This window comes from Vanellus vanellus (genome assembly GCF_965231255.1).
Source record: "Vanellus vanellus genome assembly, chromosome: 3".
NCBI lineage: Eukaryota > Metazoa > Chordata > Aves > Charadriiformes > Charadriidae > Vanellus > Vanellus vanellus.
Window position 1 is genome coordinate 66,555,786 of NC_138907.1, and position 21,228 is coordinate 66,577,013.

Consider the following 21,228-nt stretch of genomic DNA (forward strand, 5'->3'; position numbering starts at 1 on the left):
ATACAGGCACAGACATATGTATGTTTATATTGTATGTGAAGACCCTGCTTAGTGTGTGTGAGATCTATTTTACTAATAAATGCCAGCTGGAATGTTTTTACTAATTGGCTCTGCAACAGTAAATCTATCAAGAGTCTTGGGCTACTATTTTCCAGCAATGGGGGGGGCGGGAAATCTCACCACCACTAGATGCTTGGCATAAAGAGGCAAGGGGAACTGAGGCAAGGGCACGCCTGGCAAACTGATGCTGGACTTGACCTTAGTTGAGCTCAAGGACAAATAAAGGACTTTTGCCACAGAACTGGGTCGTAGAGGGGGTCCTCTGTCATACCCATTTTTCCATATATAAGAAAAATAGTTTAGTCCTAGTTTCTCCTGTGAGTAGCTACAGGAATTTGCAAGAGAAATACTTTTCTCTGCCAGAGCCCTTTTTGGGGCACTAGCAAGAACTACTGCTTTGGTAGCTGGCTGAACTGTGAAGCATCAGGGTACCAAAGGGCAGGTTTCCCCTGGGAATATCCTGACGATAGCTCCCTTTCCATTAGTATCAGGTGTCAGACTTTATTGAAACTGGGAATGTACACCTCAACCTGAGGAGAAGGACCTGGGTGTGCTGATTGATGAGAAGCTCAACATGAGCCAGCAATGTGCAATTGCAGCCCAGAAGGCCAACCACATCCTGGGCTGCATCAGAAGTGTGGCCAGCAGGTTGAGGGAGGTGATTCTGCCCCTCTACTTTGCTCTGATGAGACCCCACCTGGAGTACTGCATCCAGCTCTGGAGTCCCCAACATAAGAAGGACATGGACCTGCTGGAGCGTGTCCAGAGGAGAGCCACGAGGATGATCGGAGGGCTGGAGCACCTCTCCTATGAGGAAAGGCTGAAAGAGTTGGGGTTGTTCAGCCTGGAGAAGAGGAGGCTCCGGGGAGATCTTATTGCGGCCTTCCAGTCCCTAAAGGGGGCCTACAGGATTGCTGGGGAAGGACTTTTTACTAGGGCATGTAGTGATAGGACCAGGGATAATGGTTTTAAACTAGAAGAGGGCAGGTTCAGATTGAATATTAGGAAAAAGTTTTTCACTTTGAGGGAGGTAAGGCGCTGGAACATGTTGCCCAGAGAGGTTGTTGAGGCCCCATCCCTGGAGGTGTTCAAGGCCAGGCTGGACGTGGCCTTGGGCAACCTGGTCTAGTGGGAGGTGTCCCTCCCTATGGCAGGGGAGTTGGAACTCAATGATCTTCAAGGTCGTTTCCAACATCAACCATTCTATGATTCTATAATCAAGTGCTGACCCTGCCAGTGCCAATGGTGAGGCAGATGAGAAGGAGCTGAGATACCTAGAGGTAGACACAAGGTGCACAAGATGCAGATCTGTAGACAAGAGACTTAATTAGCTCTCTTTGTGGAATGACTTGTTCACTTGCCTGACTTGTGCTGTTAGGCCAGGACTACCAGAAGGAACACAAATGTCACTGAAATTAATGAGCTGTCCTGCAATGCTTGAACTTCATCAGACCTGTAGTAGAAACTAGACAGGCTCCACTAGCCCCTCTGGTTTTCTGGAAACACACCTTCTGCTCTTCATTCTTTCATGTGCGCAATGGGGACAAAAGAAACCTGAAAAGGAATCCTGGTTTCCAGGTTTGTTGTTCCAATCAACTCACAAGGATGTTCTCCTGCTATGTTTATCTAGGGGTCCTGGAACCACGGTTAAAGCAGAGCAGTGGAGTCACCTATGGGAAAGTCAGCAACCCCCAGGCTAGTCTTGTGCTTACCTCAGGTGGTGGCAGGTCTAAATACTCATCGGCTGTTATTAATAGTTGTACAATCTGTGAAATGGGATATGCAGGGACTGTGCCAGGTATAGCCAAACTACATTGGCCTAGATTGGAACAGCCAATGAGCTGGGGTGGCCCAGGCAGTGCCCGTGGGGCAGCACTGAGCTGGGGACTGGCCACCTGCCGCCTGCAGCCCTGACGGTACCCCGTGCCCTTGAGTCTGGCCAGGAATGTGTCTGTGCTGGTCTTTGCTGAGATTTCCCAAACTCTGGCTTGTTTTCCTGCTGTGACCAGGGCTCGCCTTGAGCTGCGTTACTGCAGCAATGCCATGCCTGAGGCATTCGCAGATCTGGCAGGCGATGCGTTTCCTCGGCTGCAGCACAGTGGTGACTTCTCTGTGACTTCTCTGTGACTGGTGGTGTAAGGCAGAATTGCTCAATGCTGGCGGCTCTCTTGGCTTTGGTGTTGTGAGACTTTCCAGGCAGGGCGATTGCCTCTCCTGGTGTCAGCTTTCTGCCACTCTGGAGAATTCCCAGGTCTCATGCAAAATTTTCCTTTTTAAAGGCCTCCGTCTTTGCTTGCCCCCATCCCACTCTTGGACAACTCCCAGGCTCCAGACACGGGGCTTCCTAAAGCCCGAGCATCTGCCGTGCTTTTGGCGCTGTCAGCTCTGGAGGTCTGTGCCCTGGACAGCTACCTCGCAGCTGTCTACGAGCACAATGTGGTCTTGTCAGAGGACACTGAAGTGCCAGTTTCTCCTGAGGAGGCCTTGATGTTGATGGACAAAAATATGGCAATTTTGGAAGTGGCCATCGAAGAAGCAGCCAGACAGGTATTATCACAGGGTTAGAGGCATTCATTTTGGTAAACACTGACCATTCATTTATTTTCTTAATGGTGTTTTTTGGTTCTGTATGTTGGTATCAGGGTGCCCGTATCATCATTACTCCTGAAGATGGCATTTACGGCTGGGTCTTCACAAGGGAAACAATATACCCTTATCTTGAGGATATCCCAGACCCACAGCTGGACTGGATTCCTTGTGCTGAGCCCTGAAGGTATCGTCCCTGCTGTGCATGCGGGAATGGTCCAACGGGAAAGACAGCTACCTTTAGGAGTGGTTGTTGGTAGTTTTAAATGTCTTGGAACAACCACTGTGAAATGAAGGCGGGTTACACATCATGCAGTTGCCATAAATAGCTTCAGACAACTGCATCATTTTTCTCTGTCTTTTCTTCTCACTGCAATTCTTTTGATTTTAGTTAGTATACTCATAAAGGTTGAGATTTATTTAAAAGAATAACACCAACTCACAGAATCTACATTTCAGTAATATATTCCATGTATGTTGTAGAAAAAAATTTTAAGATACAGATATATTAGGAATATTTGTGAAAAAAATAACAGCTATTACTGAAAGGATATACTGCACAACTTCAAATTTCTGTTTTTGAATCATGACACGGTAGCCTTTTTATTCTGTTATTTTCCTTAACAATTTGCAGTGTTTTTTGAGGCTGGTGAAAGATAGCGAAATGCACCATAGAAGAAACAAACCCTAATATACCTCTCAGCACAGCAGCTGAATGAAGACTTGAAGCAGAAAGCTGAGATTAGCCCATGTGTCTCTGTAACATCAACGCTATGCCACATGCCAGCAGCAGAAGGGAGACTCAAAGATGGAAGGATTTGCTTTCCCTGTGAGGAAACCCCTGTGTTCCTCACTTATCTAACGTGAGGTGAAGCCCGAATTTCAGCACGCTAAGCTTTGAAGCACAAGACCACTGCCTTCTGTTGAATAACAGAAAATGACAGTCTCCTCTTAGAAATGACTAACTTAAACCTATCGTTCTTGTGATCTGTAATATTAGTGTTGGCATTTTTATGGATTGACTGGTTTTGGTGTTTTATTTCCTTTCTTCCTTCCCTGCTCTTTAGGTTTGCTCCCTCACCAGTGCTGGAAAGACTGAGCTGTCTGGCGAGGAATAACTCCATCTACGTGGTTGCTAATGTGGGAGACAAGAAGCTGTGTAATGCCAGTGGTCCAAGGTGCCCAAGCGATGGTCACTATCAGTTCAATACCAACGTTGTCTTTGACTCCGAAGGGAAACTGGTGGCTCGTTATCACAAGGTAAGAAGATTTTACAGTGTTGAGGAAGGGCATGATCCTCGGGTGATTAAAAATGTCAAACAGAAGCTGCTTCCCAGGCTTAAATGTGTTTATACATAGAGTGATTATAGAGCAGGTGTCAGCTGAAAGCCACTGCCTTAAGATATCTTCATTAATAGCAAGTAATTAAATGAAATTAATTAAAACTCAGTAAGCCCTCTATTTTTACTGCTTCTCAAGAGGAAGTGATACATGAGATATTAAAACATTAACGTCCTAAACTAGCCAGCTAAATACAAATCCCCTTCACTGGTATAAGTCAGAACCATGGATATTTGTGCTTGACTCCTGCGGTGGCACAAATTCTCCTTTTCAAAATTAAGATACGGCATGTTCACAAAACATGTTCTCTATTACTTTTATTTAAGTGAACCAGTATTATAGTCAATAATAGACTGATTTAAATGGTTTGATTTCTTTTCTAATCTTTTTTTTTCTCTGTTCCTTCATTTCCATGAACAGTACAACCTTTTTTGTGGCAGAGAAACGGTTTAATTACCCCAAGGATCCAGAATTTGTGACTTTCAATACATCCTTTGGCTACTTTGGCATTTTCACTTGTGCAGACGTACTCTATCATGACCCAGCTGTGGTCTTGGCAAGCAGATTTCAGGTTGACACTATTCTGTTCCCAACTGCTTGGGGTAACGCTTTTCCACTTTTGTCGGCGGTCCAGTTTCACTCAGCATGGGCCATGGGAATGGGTGCCAACTTTCTTTCAGCAAATACTCGCGACTCCACTTTAGATATGACAGGTAATGTGGTATTGATCTAATTGACCTTGTTCACGTGGGCAATATTTATATCTATGGAGTGGGGTTTACCTGGGCAGAAATTCCCATCAGCTTTAGGGCATCCATGCACATGTCAACGGGATTCGGACAAGACAGATAAAAAGGAAATCAAAATGTTACATGTAAGAACTCAGAAATGCTTAAGTTGTCTAGAACACCTTTAGTTATTTGTTAAATGATCCGGTTTTTTGAGATTTTATGCATGTGATTTTTCATCTTCTCACCCTGACCTGACGTTTCTCACCGTTTTGGTCATGTGAAGGCCCAAACTTTTTTTCTCCACTAGGTGGAAACCTAACTCTGAGAAATGTTCCTGTCAGTCTTGCAAACATTGCTTCTGGGCTTGAGACCTCGTGCCAAATCTTCTTTGCAGGCTCTGTTTTCACTGTATATTTTTCCTGAACAGATAATGTAAGTCATGCATAAATTTCATAGGTATGTGCTTGTAGAAGTGAGAGAAATTTACTGGTGTTGCTAAAATGTAGCCCTAAACTTTGCCTTCCAAATAAAAGCAGTTATGGGCCATTCCTTTTAGTTCTCAGTCATTGATGACCCCGTGTCACACAACTCATTCTTTATGGATAGGTTTTACTCTGGGCTGTAAAGCTTTATGTATTTATGTAAAGAGCTTGCATAAAGATGTGATTTATGGTAATATCTTTTCCTTACAGATTTTTTTTTTTTTTTTTACTTTGGCAGTGTCGTCATTCATTTTAATCAACAATACTGATTTTTGATGCAGCTAAACTCAACGAGAACTGTATAGCTTCAGCCACTTAAATCATATATAACAGCATATAATTAGCACACTAATCTTGTCACTTACAATACATGAAACATCAGAGTTTGATCTACTTCCCGTTGATTGCAAAAAGCATTATGTTAGGATAGTAGTCCATAGAGGCTTAATTTAGTTTCAAAACAACCTGACAAACGTTAGAATAAAATTTGGCACATGTTTAATTAGTGAAGACTGCTTACTTGTACCATACACTTGCTTTCAGATTACAAGTTTTCTGGTGTTATATGTTTGCAGGGAGTGGTAGTTATGCCCCAGATGGTCTGAGAGTGTATTATTATAATATAGAAACAGAAAATGGTCACCTTTTGGTGACAGAACTGAGTTCACACCCACATCTGTCTCCTGACTATCCTGCTGCTGTTAACTGGAAATTGTGTGCCAGCAGTATTGAACAGTTTCCATCAAACAATCGCTATTTCCGTGGGGTCGTCTACCATGATCTCTTCTCCTTCACGGAGCTCACTGAACCCGAGGGAAGTTGTGCCATTTGCCAGCAGGACCTCTGTTGCCATCTGAGTTACAAGATGGCAGAGATGCAGAAGGGTGACATTTCTGATCACAGTGTGACCAGAAGGGTGACAGTTCTGGTTCTGGGTGCCTTTGATGGGCTACATGTTGTTGAAGGAGAGTATTAGTTGCAGGTAAAGGTTTTCTGTTTCTGTTTGGGCAGTAGGAAGGCTGGAATATTCTCTTTGCAGCCCATTTGCATTTGTCTCATTTTTAGATGAGGGGGTTCAAGAGGAGGCATTTTTTAGCCCCCTCTGAAAACATTTGTTTTCTTTATGATGCATTTTGACTTCATTAGGGGTGTTGATCCTGCTTCTATGTCTAGGTTACAAATGCTGACAAAGTCAAGAGCCTGAGTTAACCCTGTGCTATAATGCTTCATGGAGGTTTCCACATATGTGTGTAAAAGGAATGAAGATTGTAGAGTTCTCCCTGTCTTCATAGGGATGCTCTTGTCAGAACAGAGAGCTGTTTCCTACTCAGTGGATTGTGCATCATGCTGATGTGATTCTCCAACACGCGGTTATCTAACAAAATGAAGAAACTAAATATGGATATAACCTTTGTGTTCAGATGTCTTGTCAGAGTATCAGTTCTTTTAAGTTTCAGTGTTAGGGTTTTTTTAATGTGCTGTTATCTTTTCTCTGTATCTTGAGAGTATTACCACAAATACATATGGCTTCAGTTTTTTAGGGAACTCAGCCAGGGCTGCAGTAACTCACGGAGGTCACAAACTATTCCACATCTATGACTAAATGCATATGTATTATGAATGATGCACATGTAACTTATAAACACATGTGCGTACACACAGACAGAATGCTTTGCTGTGATGGAGGCAAAGAACTGCCTCTATAAGGTTCAAGTACCACCCACGGATCCTCTTTGCCTAAATAAATGAGGAGATTTGTTGAGTCATTTCTTCATCATGACAGCTTTTCTTACAATCAAACCAAGCTCTTGATTGTTGAAAGCTTAGCGGTACTTTGCCTTTGTGTATCTTCTCCTCCCTGCAGATATGCGCGCTGCTCAAGTGCAAGAGCACGGACCTGAACACGTGGGGGCAGCCGGTGGAGACAGCTCAGACCAAGTTTGAGATGTTCTCCCTCAGCGGCACGTTTGGCACCAACTACGTCTTTCCAGAAGTCTTGTACAGCGGGGTGCAGCTGGCCCCCGGGGAGTTCGAGGTAATGGGGCACCCTTGTGAGTTGTCAGACTCGTAACACAAATGGTCAAAAAGCTGCTACAAGACAAAGGACCGACTCGGTAATTATCAGTGTCCTCTATTTCAGTAATTGCCTTGAGTTCAAAGCAGCTTTATTTCTGACTGATTCTCCTGGTTGCATTCATACAGCAGTTCCATTTTGCTGATTCTCTTCTTCCCTGTCCCCCCAAATCTGCTCAAACAGAAGTGCAATTTTTCTCAGACTTTGTGGTAGCTCCAAGTGAGCTACCACATCTCTCAATAAGATCAACATTAATGCATTAATGAATATATTATTTTGTGTTTGTCATACAATAGTACTGCTTTGCTGGTCTTCCTGTTTATTTTCCTTTTCCATAATTAGGTGCTACCTGATGGACTTCTGCTAAGTCGGATGAGTACATCAAAGCCAGTTTTGAATGTAATGCTCTTTGGGAAGTGGTATGAAAATGACTCTCCACACACACAGCAAGCTTCAGTATGACTTCATGACAGGTCCTTTAAGATCTAATCGGCTTGCTTCTGTAATGCTAATTAATCCTAATTAATCATAAAGTTAATTAATGTTAATTAATGTTAATACCCATAATTTTAGTGGCATTTTATTTCTCAAGTTGCCTTATCTAACAGCATAGTCATTGCACATTGATTTGTTAACTTGATTTTGCAGCAAAAATAAATTACTCTGCTGGGCAGTTCTGTATGTGTTTTTATATGATAGTGTTGGTTGTCATAGGCTTGACCTTGGCACTGGGGACAATATAAAATAAATTCCTCTGACTTTAGTAGTGTAGGAGTCAGGCACATAGTAGTGGGTTGTGGCCCAATAACAACTGATTTTTAATTCTTTGAAATTTTTGGTGGAGTGTTAGAAGTCATTTCCACAACACTGTTCCACCCCATTTCTGAACACGCTTTTCTAAACCAGTGATTAACAGAACCTTTGAAGGCTGATGGTTGAACTGTTATCATTTACTTTCAAAAAGAAAACAAGCCTCGAAACACCGTTGCTTCAAAACCAGTTATTCAATTTGGCACACGGTGTAAAGTGTTATCGTGCCGTGCCCTAACTCACAGTTGGATGAGTCTACTTGAATCTTTCTGGTCAGAGTTTTAGGGGGTGGAAAATTTCCTTTCCATGAAGCTATTGATAACCGTGTCACCTTTTTCAAGCAGTTAGGTGAGTCCATATAAAAAATTTTCAAAATAAGACATTTGGAAGGTACATATCTGTCTTCCCGTGAGATGGTTGCTCGTGCTGGTGTGAGGGAGAGTCAGGACTATGCAGGCAGGTGATGGGCAAGGCCAGTGAGCGGCTTTGACAGCTTGAACACAGTAGCACGTGTGCGGGGGCAGGCCCTGCAGGCTGTGCTTTCTAAGCAAGTGGACTGGATTACTTTGCGGGGCGCAGCTAAGATTTCTATGTGCAGTTAATTTTGTTGTTTGTTCTGCAGGTTTTTTTTTCAAATAAAAACATTGTTCACATTTAATCTGACCAACGTCATAAAAGAACAGGCTTGCAGGATGCAAAATACGTTCGTTTTGAACAAAGTGAACATAGTAAAAACCAAGATTTTAGTCTGTAAATATCTTAAATTGTAACTCTCTACAATTCATGTAATAGAAGTGATGGAAAACACTCTACTTGTTCGTGGAGAAAAAGTACTGTATCTCTACGTTTATATCTGCGCCCTAGGACATGGTGTCTTGGTACAGCTAAGCGACATAACTATGTGCTGTTGCTCAAAATGAGCGGCTTCTGATTTCCTCACCTCTGCCCACACATCCTCATTGCTTTGCAGTGATTGCATGGTTGCAGGTGTGACCCTTCACACAGGCTTCTCCGCACCAAGATTAACCCTTCAAATACGGAGTAGGCATCCACACAGTCTCTCTTAGCACAAGAAAAGGAGCAGGACCACAATCTGAAGATGGACTACCTCTACAGCCAAGCTGATTTAACATCAAATCACATCCTGTTTTACAAAAGTAAGTCCTCAGATAACTTCGGTCTTCATGCAGTAGCAGAGATAGGGGAGAATGCAGTAAGAGAGGTGAGGAGAGTGGACTGGAAGGATGGAGGCATGAAAAGTAGAGGGAGGTCTAGGATAAATTTCCTCTTACATTGCCCACAGCCATGTATAGCCTGGACTGCTGTAGTTTCATTAAGTTTCATTCAGCGGGTTTGTTTGTTTAACTGGAGTTAGTTCCTTCTTCCTGGATGAGCTCCCAGCTCTGCAGGCAGTAGGTGGTGGTGCCTCTGATACAGAGGCAGACAGGGATGCCTCCGTCCCACCGTCCCACAGAAGGCCCCCTGTCCTGGCAGTGTGACTTGAACTTTGTGGGTGTCCTGGTTTGAGGTAAAACAGGACCAATTTTGTTCAGTAACTTTGCCTCTTAGCTAGGCCTCTTCTAACCACTGAAATTATCAGGATATTGTGCAGACAATATTTGCTCTCTCAGAGTGATAAGACCTATGTTTATAGCTGAAGCCAAGGGATGGTATGCAGAGAGGCTCTTGCTTATACTTATAGCCATAACACCCAAGGCCAGATAACTTTGTTATTTGCCCCATTGGAGGGTCGGAAGCAGAAAAGCATAGAGAGGTCCCACCTGCGGGGAGGAGCGGACAGGACAGGTGACCCAAAGCTGACCAACGGGGTATTCCATCCCATCTGCCTCATGCTCAGTATAAAAGCTGAGGGATCAAAGGGTCAGCTCTCTTTCTTCAATGGCCGACGTCTGAGGAGGACTCTGTCTCTTCGTCTGCCTGTGATCCCGATCCTGAATCCAGATCAGGAATCAAATTCCCATCCATCCCTGAGTCCAGTCTGGGATTTCCCCGGTGCCAGCCGGTGACGTGATTGTCATCCTGGGAGCTTGATACGGTTTTGTATATATTTCATTATTTTCTTTTTATTATTTTATTAACATTTCATTAAAGTAGTTTAGTTCCTTCTAAACTCATAAGTCTCTTTTTCCCTCCTCTGCCTCTCTCTTTGAAAAGGGGTAGAGGGGAGCATCTGTCGGTCCCATCTGGGGTCCCCCACGTCCCCAGTAGCCGATTAGCCTAAACCACGATAGTGGGGCAGTGCCCCGGCCCCTGCACTTGTAACTTTTTCTGCTCAGCCCTGCCAGGGTAGTCACCTTTCTGGGCTGACTATTGTCTGAGGTGTTTACTGCCTCCACCTTCAGACTTCTGATTATGGTTAATGTGACACAAGCCATATTTCATTTGACAAGAAAAAGAGAGAGGGAAAAAAAGGCTTCCAAGCTACATTACTTCAGTTGTCACTGAAATCTCTATTGCAGCCTTTTAAAGGCTTGTATTTAAGGCTCCTGAATGAGCATGCTGTATCTAGCAATGTATGCAGAGAAGTACTTACAGGTAATTATTACCAGATGCCAATCAGTGTTCCTAATGGTTGAAACCCTCGATCAGCGCTACTCTTGCAGGGAACTCGCTGGTGCTTGCATTCACCCACATTTCTGTCTTTTCTGAGGCAGCTCTACAATGACAGTCCACTGTAGCCAACGGCAGACAGCCTGTTCTGCTTCCCACTATTCAGAAAACCTTTTCCAAATTGGAATGCTGCAACTGCTGGAAAGTAAAAAAATTGAAAATGTCATAGCAAAAAATGCATTTAAACAGAATTGAAGATTAAAAATGAAAGCCTCTCCATACACAGCATGTTCCTGGGGACAGGAAAGGTAAGCAGAGGAGCAGGCATGCCAGTGCACCTGGTGAACTAGCCCTCTGCTTCAGGCTAGCGGCAGCCAGGCAACGAGACACTCTGTTAATGGTCTGGCTGGTGGCTTACCTGCTTGATTTCAGAGGAAAACATTCCGTCCAGATGCCTATTTTCTGGTGGAAGGCTGTTGAAAAGTGATGGACAGCTAAACAGAAGTGACTGGAAGAGCCACTGGGATAAATGCAAGGGACAGTTCTGTTGCTGACATGCTAAGTGTATTATACCTAAGTGCAGCGAGATGCTAACGTAATGACTTTGGTCTAAAGAAACTCAGGCAAGCAAGTTGCACGTACTGGCAGATAGTACTGGAACTGGGGAATAAGAAGACACTAGAATAAAGCAGTTTTTAAGACCCTCAGTTTTGCCACTCAAACAGAAGACTAGCTCCAAGGGAGAGACAGCCACCTTTCACCTGGGAATCAGAGTGGAGCTAACATAGATAGCAAAAGTCTATTGCAATCAATTGACAGAGAAAAATATAACAACAACAATTGGACTGTTCTTCCTAGCCAGGTGTTTAATGACTTATTTTGGTATTGGCGCAATTAGTCTTGGCGTTGCCCAGTTTTTTAATCCAGTTGAGTCGTGACATCCTTAACTGTTTACTGTTATACTTTCCCATATGTCAACAGCAATGCTTGAATCCAAAATAATGCTTTGACAGACCATCACTTCCTCCCTCCTTCAAAGTTAAACATTGTCCCTCTTTTCTTTTCTATGCACACCCCTTTTGCACCATTTGTCTGTGACTCAGAGCATTCTAGGAGCTGTGAGGCACCAGCCATGGTCCCTTCCCAGCCTCTCCTGCACGCTGCGGTGTTTGCGCTCGCAGTCCTTCAGGTCCTTGCCTCCGACACCTTCATCGCAGCTGTCTACGAGCACGCAGTCATCCTGCCAGATACCACTGAGGAGCCCCTTTCTCCTGACGATGCTTTGGCCCTCATGAACAAAAACATGGATGTCTTGGAAGGCGCCATCAAGGAAGCCGCCCAGCAGGTACTAAGCGTATCAGGAATGTTGTTAACTAATGTTTTCTTCTCCTGCTGACCCTCCTGGTTGTCTGTTGATGAGTGAAATCTTAAAGGATCTTGTGTCAGGGTGCCCACATCATTGTGACTCCTGAAGATGGCATTTATGGCCGGCGTTTCACAAGAGAAACCATCTACCCCTACCTGGAAGATATCCCTGATCCGGCTGTGAACTGGATTCCCTGCACTGACCCCACAAGGTGATTGCTTCTGCAGTGATTTATGTGGTTTCAAACTCATGTTTCATGGAGTCGTGAGCTGCTCCCAATAAATGCCTGAGAAATGCTAATGCTTTTGACACGAGGGTAAGTTTCAATTAAAGTTGCATATGAAGGTAAGTTACATGATAAAATATATATCATGTCTATGATGAGCTGACAAGGGAACCCTGTTAAAAAAAATGGGTTTTAAATTAGACACTTTAGAGAGAAATTCAAACACTATACAGAATTTGTGTTACTGAATGGAGAGGAAATGTCTTTTTTTTTGCACTTGGAAAAGCTTTGATGCCAGAATATGCTGCTTCTCGTTCTGCTTTCATTTTTTTCACCCTATTTTGAATAGAACTGATTGTAAATTCTTAACACTAGTTTTTATTTGTTTTGTTGGTTTGTTTGTTCCTTTACAAATGCCATGTTCAAATAAAAGCACACGTACCATTTTTGTGGACAGCCAAGAACTAGTTTCTGAGTAGCTAATAGCAGAGGTGAGGAGAGGCTAGTAGTCAAAGTCCAAACCTCTGAGTGATGCAAACCCAGAAACTTTTAGTCTTAGTTTTTCACAATTAAGATAAGATAAAGTCCGAATTGCTAGAGTGTCTGCTCTGTAGAACATGATCTGTCATTCAAGCACCACGTGCCAGCAGGGACAAGCTAATTTATAGCTCAGCACTGGACTTCAGATCCATACAGCATGCAATAAGTGCTCAGCCATGGAACTACAGCTGTCGTCTGCCTTTTCCACCGTGGCTTTCTGCAGCTGCTCGATGATGAGGTGCTTAGAGCATATTATCACATCTGTGAGGATGTAATTCCTCAATGGTCCCAAGAGGAAGGTTCACAATGGGGGAGAAGTGCAGGATGTGCAACTTTCTACTAAGACATAAGCAGCTAAAATATATAGAGTCTTTCAGTGAATGTGGGGTGTGGGGTAGCAGCGTGTCTGAGTAGATCTTTATTCCAATTCTTCACACAGGCGGTTTTTGTGAAGGTGATCTGTGTGTGTCTTCACTGTCCTAAATGAGGCTTTTCATTAGCGCCTTGTGGGAATATAATGCCTGCCATCAGAGTTTGGCATGCCCTTTTCCGTGGTGCTACCTGTACACCTATGTATCTTGCATTATGGTCCTCCTGTATGGCCCAGCCCACCTATCACCTTTCATAGAACGACTGCGATGAGCTTACCAAAGCTCACGCGCACTTTGTAAAACCAAATGCCCGCCTTACAGAGGGCGATGTCTGCTCTCTTCTGCCCTGGTACGGGTGCTTCAGTTTATGGCACATGGCCTGTCACATCTTGAAGTGAATATCCCACTGCTGTTCATGCCACGGCTAGAGGACTGTGTAGTCCCATCCATGGGAGGGGATGAGCTGCCTTGACCACATCAGCTGCAGTATTCCACAGTTCAACTCTGCTTGGTGTGTCAAGGGCCCAGAGCTATGGTCCTCAGGTGCTGCTGTGCCATACGCTAACATATTCTCCTGTGTGACACCAAGTTAGTCTCTTCCTCTCCTGCCCTTTCCCAGCCCTAGGATTATCTGCTTGCTGCAGAGCACATTCTGGGTGCTGAGGGGTGCTGGCAGGCAGCCCAGGGGTGGCATGTCCCTCTGGATGCCTATGGGAGGGCTCCAGGACCTGCCCCAAGGTGCAGGAAGCAACCTGAGGGATTGCTGCAGCCACCCTCTGTCTCTGCCTGCCCTGCCATGACTGCGGGATCGGGGGTGCTGCTGGCATGCCCTCAGCACTCCAGCGATGAACACCACTAATAGCACAGTTTTTGTTAGTCTTTTTCTTTCCTTTTCCCTAAAATACATTAGATTTGCTCCTGCTCCGGTGCAGGAACGACTCAGCTGCATGGCCAGGAATAACTCCATCTATGTGGTTGCGAACATTGGGGACAAGAAGCCGTGTAACTCCAGTGATCCCAGTTGCCCCAGCGACGGTCGCTATCAGTACAACACCGATGTCGTCTTTGACCCAGAGGGGAAACTGGTGGCTCGTTACCACAAGGTAAAGTGGCCTTGGAAGTGGTCAGGAGCTTTTTTTCCACTTCTTCCAAAATTTCTTCATTTGGCAAGAGAATTAAATACCAGCCATAGTCCCATGGCAGCTTTTTGTTTCTGTTTATAATTTAAAAGAATCTCTCTCTTGCTGTGAAGCATTGACTTCAAATTTGCATTTGCTGTCATGTTTCTTGAGACAGACTAGAATGAAAAATGATTGCTCAGGTCCAATTTAGTGGCATATTGTTTTCCTTGACTTCTTTAGTTCATTAACTCCCTATTACTGGAAATCCTGCTGCTTGAGCAGCTTTAGTTTTCAGTGCCAGGTTTCCATCAGACTACCCCTTCATGTTCCAGGATTTAAAAATATTCATCTGCAACTCGTTTTACATAAGTAGTCTGGTTTAAGGAAGACAGGCCCTTTCCTATCATTTGTTTTTCTGATGATGTTTCAGCAGTTTTTGCAAAACAGGAATTATCTAGACAAAACTAAGGACCTAAGCTGGGTGTAAAAAAAAAATGAGGGCATTGAAACATTTGCACTCAATGACAGTATCTTCTCTCAGCTTTATGTGCCTACTTGCAAGTTTCATCAAAGTTGTTTGAGGGTCATGTGCCAGATGTCATGCAGATGCGGCTACACTTGCAGTCAGTTGTTTATTTAATGCACTCTGGGCTCAGTAGTTCACCTGGTCCTTCAGAGACAATGCCAAGTTATTTTTTTATGAGCAAACTGGGTGAGGGGGACACTATTGCTGTGGTGGATGGTCCTCTGTGTGCCAGTCTGGCATGGCCCAGGAGCTGAGTTGCAAGTTCAGTAAACTTGAACCTCTTTTCTGTCTCAGTGGCACACGTATACTGTCCAGGCCACCTGGAGATCAAAGGACTCTTTTAGTCAATGTGAATGAGAAAGAAGAAGAAAAACACTGGAAAGCTGATAATGTTGCAAACTTGGATTTTTCTGTTAGCTGAGATCATCTGCCTGTCCCCCGTCACCACTGCCTTTGTTTTCTTCTCCGTTCTGCAGTCTCCGTATACTGTCTCACACTTTGTGCTTGTGCTGGGTGCTGCCAGTCCTTCTGTGCCTCTCCACACCAAGGTCACAAGTCCTGTCTTTTGGCACCAGATCCTCTGTGCTCCTCGTCATTATCATTTCTCTGCTGTGTGTCTTTCGGCTCACCAAATTTATAAACTAGGTGGGGAGGCTGGAGACATTATTCTTATGGGAGTTGCAGGTGGCTGACACCAACAGACCTGCAGATAGTTGGTTGCTTTGGTAGCCAAATGTGTCTCCCCATATCCACCTTTTGGGCACTATGGTGATCATACAGTTTTAGCCTGACTTCCTAGATGTGAAGGCTTCAAACACAAGTTAAAAAACTTCTCTCATCATTCTGAAAAATTTTAGGGAATGACTCCAGGATATTGCAGTAGGTGCCTTTAACTGGTTTCTCTTTTTTCCGTCCCCTACAGTATAATCTCTTTATGTCAGAAACTCAGTTTAATTACCCAAAAGAGCCAGAAGCTGTCACCTTTGAGACACCCTTTGGGAAATTTGGCATTTTCACGTGCTTTGACATCCTTTTCCGAGAGCCTGCCGTGGTCCTGGTGAGCGAGTTGCAGGTGGACTCCGTGCTCTTCCCAACGGCTTGGATGAACGTCCTGCCGTTTCTGACTGCGGTTGAGTTTCACTCTGCCTGGGCTATGGGCATGGGTGTCAATTTGCTTTCAGCAAATACGCACAACATCAGCTTGGCCATGACAGGTAATTGATTCTCACTCTGTCTGAAAAATCTTTATAGCTCTGAATCTTTATCCCCTGTTCTGCAAGGTGATTTTGCAGAAGAGTATAATATATTTATTTGGAAGGTGAATAGTCTAGTCACCAAATTTTAAACCTGACAAGCCCTGTCCCTACTGATGCCATACAAAGCACAGCAAAACTTTTGGTGGTTTTTTTTTTTTTTTCTCCCTGGCTTCTTAGGATTTTCCTTTCTTTCTGTTAATGCCTCTAAATAAGGAGTAAGTTTTTGCCCCTCCTATCTGATTAGAAACTTCTGAAACTTAAGTTCTTTCCTCTCCACCTGTAAGTCTCTGATTGAATGCCAAACGATAAGTATACTTGTAAACACAACGCATGGCTCCAGCTATTCTGGCCAAATGAAAGACTTCTTTTTAGCTGTATGTAACTCGGCTGTGGAAAACTGAGTTAGACCTGTTGCAATAACGCTGCTAAGAAGTCTGTGTTTTCTTTTAAGAGTATAGCACTGGTTTTCCAGAGCTTAGCTTATGGGATAGTACATTTCAGTTAGACCCGTATCTTCACTGGGCTGTGAAATCATAGTATTGGCTTGGGTCTTCTCATTTGAAATGCCTGACAGGGTACTGCTTGTTGTCAGTTTTACGTGGCTCTTCGGCAGTGATGGGTATAGAATCATAGAATCGTCTGGGTTGGAAGCGACCTTTAAGATTACCAAGTCCAACCATCAACCTAACAATGCCAAAACCACTGTCCCTGAGCACAACGTCAGATCTTCTTTGATTTGCCTCTGTTGCTTGGCACTGGTCACGTGTGAATTCCCCACATAGGGAGGAGTCCTCAGCCAGTGTAAACGGGGCTCGACAGCTGCTATTTCCTTCTGTGTTCACCAGGATGGGCCTGCGGTACTTGCCTGTGTTGCGTTTTGGACGGTCTCAATTGGTAGATGGTCCTTTTACATGAATCAGCCGAGAATAAAGGAATTCTCAAGCATATAGGAGAAAAAAGAACTGGAAAGGCCATAGATACAACCATAGCATAACATCCTCTGTCTCTGGCTATGCTGAGCAGACCTCACCCAGAGAAATAAATGCTGTTCTTTGCCAAAGCGTGAGCTCTATGTACTGAGTTGCTAATGGTCACCTTTGATGAGACTAAAATTTCTGTAATCGTTATAAAATAGTGGTTAAGCTACCAGTAGGGGCAATTAAAGTACAATATGAAAATTTTTATTCTTTTTGGACTGACTATTGCACTGTTCTCAGGGAGTGGTATTTATGCACCAGACGGAGCCAGAACATACTACTACAATATGAAAACTGGGGACAGTCACCTCCTTGTTGCTGAACTAGATTCACACCCTCGCCTTTCTCCTGCCTCCCTGCCTGCTGTCAACTGGAGCTCATATGCTTCAAGTGTCAAAAGATTCTCACCAAATGACCATGATTTTGGAGGACTCATCTTCCATGACTGGTTCACTTTCACTGAACTCATTAAGCCTGAGGGGAATCTCACCGTTTGCCAGAAGGACCTCTGCTGTCACTTGAGCTACACGATGGCAGGGAAACGAGAAGATGAAGTTTATGTGCTAGGTGCTTTTGATGGGCTTCATGTCGTTGAAGGACAATACTATCTGCAGGTAATGATTCTCTAAGGGGGGGGCTACTTACTTTAGGAAGCTTCGTTACAGGGAGAAACCCTCAGCTCCTGTGGGGGAAGAGGACAATTACTTTCTTTTATGCTGGAGTCCTGATATCCTGGTTGTTAGCAATGGGGAATAGTTGCTAAAACATCCAAGCCTGCTTACCTTTAAATCCAACAAATGCAGTGGAGAGGTGTCTAAACCTCTTTTAAGTTCCCAGGGTGCTCTCACTATTATTTTAAGCACGCAATATCGGCTAAATTTAGGTTCTCTTTTGTGACTATCTTCAGTAAGTGTTCTGAATCTCCTTGTAATCTTCATCAAAAGGTTGCTGTTAAAAAATCAGTTGATTGTATGTATCTTTATGAGACACTGTGATAACTTAGATTTGCAGAGTTGTTAATTTTTGTCATTACCAAAATCATAGCAATGAAGTTTACTGAAATGGCATATGACTTTTAACTGGAAATGTCCACTCTTCCTATCTTTTAATCAAATGTTTGGGAAGACAGTGAGTTACATTCCGGTTGAATTTTCTTAAAGCCATATTAGAAAACCTTTTTTGCCATTCATAAATGTCCTGGCTTGAGGTAAAACAGAACCAATTTTGTTCAGTAACTTCGCTTCTTAGCTAGGCCTCTTCTAACTACTGAAATTAAACCTAAACCTAAGCCTAAACCACGGCAATAATTAAGTTATTGTGTCAGCAGATTTTTTTTTTTTGTTGGTTAGTTACTTCTGTCTGTCAACATGGCCTTTGCATACCAGATGATACATATTCCAGGATATGGGGGGAGGTCTTGGCCAGCAAACAGCTCATCTAATACATTTAAGAAGGTAGCTTGAATAAAGTCAGTGAGCTTGCTTGGAAAATTTATTTCTGTGATTGTGCCAGATGGCCTCTACCAGTACTGAATTTTCTAGAGAAGATAGGAATTTCTACTCTTCATTTTTCCATCAGTATTTTTTTATTTCCTCAGAATATTCTGAGAGAATTTGGTTCTTTATTTCTCTGCTTATTTGCATTTCAACATGAAATAATATTTGCTGATGAATAATACTTCTGATGTTTGCAAACACACTTCTTCTATGCCACAATATTTGACATAAATAGACAAACTCCTCCATCATCTGTCAGCAAAACCAGCCAACATCCTTTGAATCTTCACAGGAGTGCTAGCCCTATTTCATATTTCTTTATGGTGTCCAGAAATGTTTACCAGCTGTAACCTGCAGAATCAACGCTAAGGACAAAACGTTGCCATTCCTAATTTCCTCTATGTGCTGCAACTACTAACACAAAACTGTAAGAGAGGATGCTGACTTCATCACCTTGACAGACATTCACCAGGAGTTGGATGGAGAACGTCAAGTTCAGATTTCCCATGGACTACCATCCATCTAACGAATTGTCATTAGCAACATGTACAAGTATCAGTAAGAGGACCGGTGTGTGCAGTTGTACAGCATACCCATGAAAAGCACCTTGTTTCATTTACCAAAAAAATCCATTCACAAACTCATCATAATAAGACACGTGGGAAAGGAATATTCAAACAAGAGAACTGGCAATTGGAAGAATTAGAGGAAGTAACAGGGTTGGCCTTCAGGGATGAAATAAGGTGCTCTGGCAGCACTTAGTCAGAAACAGGTTATTTCTAACTACTAAGGCAACGCAGGTCTGCAATACCCCCAATCAGATCAAGGGGTAAAAAAATAAACAACAACTAAAAAGAAGTTGCTTAAAGGTTAAGAAAGAGATCCCGTGATGGTCACCTGCTCTGACACACACTAGCTTGGATGACACAAGCCATTCCTACCAGAGTGTTTCCGTCTTGCTAAATATGTTGTTGTCTTCTCCTCCCTGCAGATATGCACGCTGCTCAAGTGCAAGAGCACAGACCTGAACACGTGTGGGCAGCCGGTGGAGATGGCTCAGACCAAGTTTGAGATGTTCTCCCTCAGCGGCACGTTTGGCACCAACTACGTCTTTCCAGAAGTCTTGTACAGCGGGGTGCAGCTGGCCCCCGGGGAGTTCGAGGTAATGGGGCACCCCGGAGCCGTGTCATGCTAGGTGCTCTGCGGGACAGTAATGGAATAAGTTGTCTCAAAACAGCCAGAGTGAACTTGCTCATAGTGAATAATCAGACCAATTAAATACCTTTTAATGAAGTCACTAGTTTCAGTAAGAGATACGGTCTGGTGTACCTTCTTCCTGTTTTGTCACATCTTTCTGAGCTCTTAGCCTGTTAATATGAGTATTCCACTAATCATGTCCTTCTCTTACCTTTTTCAATCAGGTATTGAATGATGGGCGCTTGACGAGTAAGACAAGACCAACAAAACCAGTTGTCACTGTGACGCTTTTTGGACGGTGGTATGAGAAGGATCATCTGAAACAAGACCCGCAACCAGCAGCCTTCTCACGCTATTACCATAACTGAAACTGTACACTATTAATCTGATGTCTAAATGAGATGCAGTATCCTCCACTGCAACAATTCCAACTGTGTTTCTTATTTCCAGTTGCATAAACTTCTTATCAATGTGCTTTGTTTAGTAATAATGCAGCAATACTATTTTATTGCTACCATTTAGTGAGAACTAGCTATTTCTATATCATGAGATTACTAATCTTTTATTAGTGCAAAGCAGCAGTTGTGTTTCTCTGTTTTCTGAATTTTTATTTTTCTAGCCCTCAGAAAATCTGTATTGTGGGCCAGAGGATACATTCTCATTAAAATAGCATTGCGTATTTTATAATTGCAAATTATTGTGAAACCAGTAAATAAAACAGTGAAAGATGTGATTCGTGGCAGTTCTATACAAAAAAAAAAACCTCAATAGTGCTTTGTCTCTGATATACAACTACTTATGATGACTTATGCAAGTCTGGTCTTTTACCCCACTTATACATTTTTTTCCTGTATTTGTTGCTTTGGTTTTGTTGCCTTTGTGCCATCGATGCACATTGTGTGGCACATGGCAGCACAGAATAGCGCATCATGGAGACAGAACAAGACCACCAATCAAAGAGCCAACCCTGAAACAAAACCTGCCAGCACTTCGTGTTCAGAACTCAGCATGAACCATCATTTCTTTGAAGTCTCTGTTGAACCAGAACTTGGAACTGAAGCCTCAAAATACTCTGCTTGCCAGTTCTGAACAACAGCTTGTCAACACCTGCTGGCTGCACTGGATGCTATTCAGTGCTGGAACTGTTTGCATCCAGTAAAGAGGTCACCGAGTAACCTGGTATATAGCAGCCCCTCCCTCCCATCTTCTCCATTTCTTTTTGGTCGTACAACTCCAACATATATGAAATAAACCATGTCCTTCGCTCCTTCATGATAATGCTGGGTGGTGCTGCTCTGCACATTCATTTACTGTAGAAATTAGGTGGTGTAGATTTCTGCTTAAGAACAGCTACTGCTGGTGAGAAGGCACTGTTCACATTTTCACATCACAAGAAGCTTCCTCTTCTCCCCCAGCGATCTGTGCTTTGTTGCTGCTGCTGGAACCTAGTGACCTTCCTTCAGCGTAGCAGTGTATAAAGGTGTGCATGTTCTGTGG

General features: G+C 43.5%; 1 protein-coding gene across 1 annotated transcript; it reads left to right on the forward strand.

Moving 5' to 3' along the window:
* Nucleotides 1-2,449: 2,449 nt before the first annotated feature.
* Nucleotides 2,450-20,364, forward strand: LOC309669925 (uncharacterized protein). Its single transcript, XM_082480721.1, is given in 18 exon segments — nucleotides 2,450-2,607; nucleotides 2,703-2,828; nucleotides 2,832-2,833; nucleotides 3,714-3,906; nucleotides 4,408-4,416; nucleotides 4,418-4,700; nucleotides 5,776-6,173; nucleotides 6,177-6,182; nucleotides 7,065-7,235; nucleotides 7,617-7,730; nucleotides 9,130-9,241; nucleotides 11,759-12,000; nucleotides 12,102-12,232; nucleotides 14,069-14,261; nucleotides 15,728-16,019; nucleotides 17,279-17,652; nucleotides 19,526-19,696; nucleotides 19,956-20,364. Coding segments are annotated over 18 exon segments (3,021 nt in total). The 5' UTR covers nucleotides 2,450-2,547; the 3' UTR covers nucleotides 20,100-20,364.
* Nucleotides 20,365-21,228: the final 864 nt, after the last annotated feature.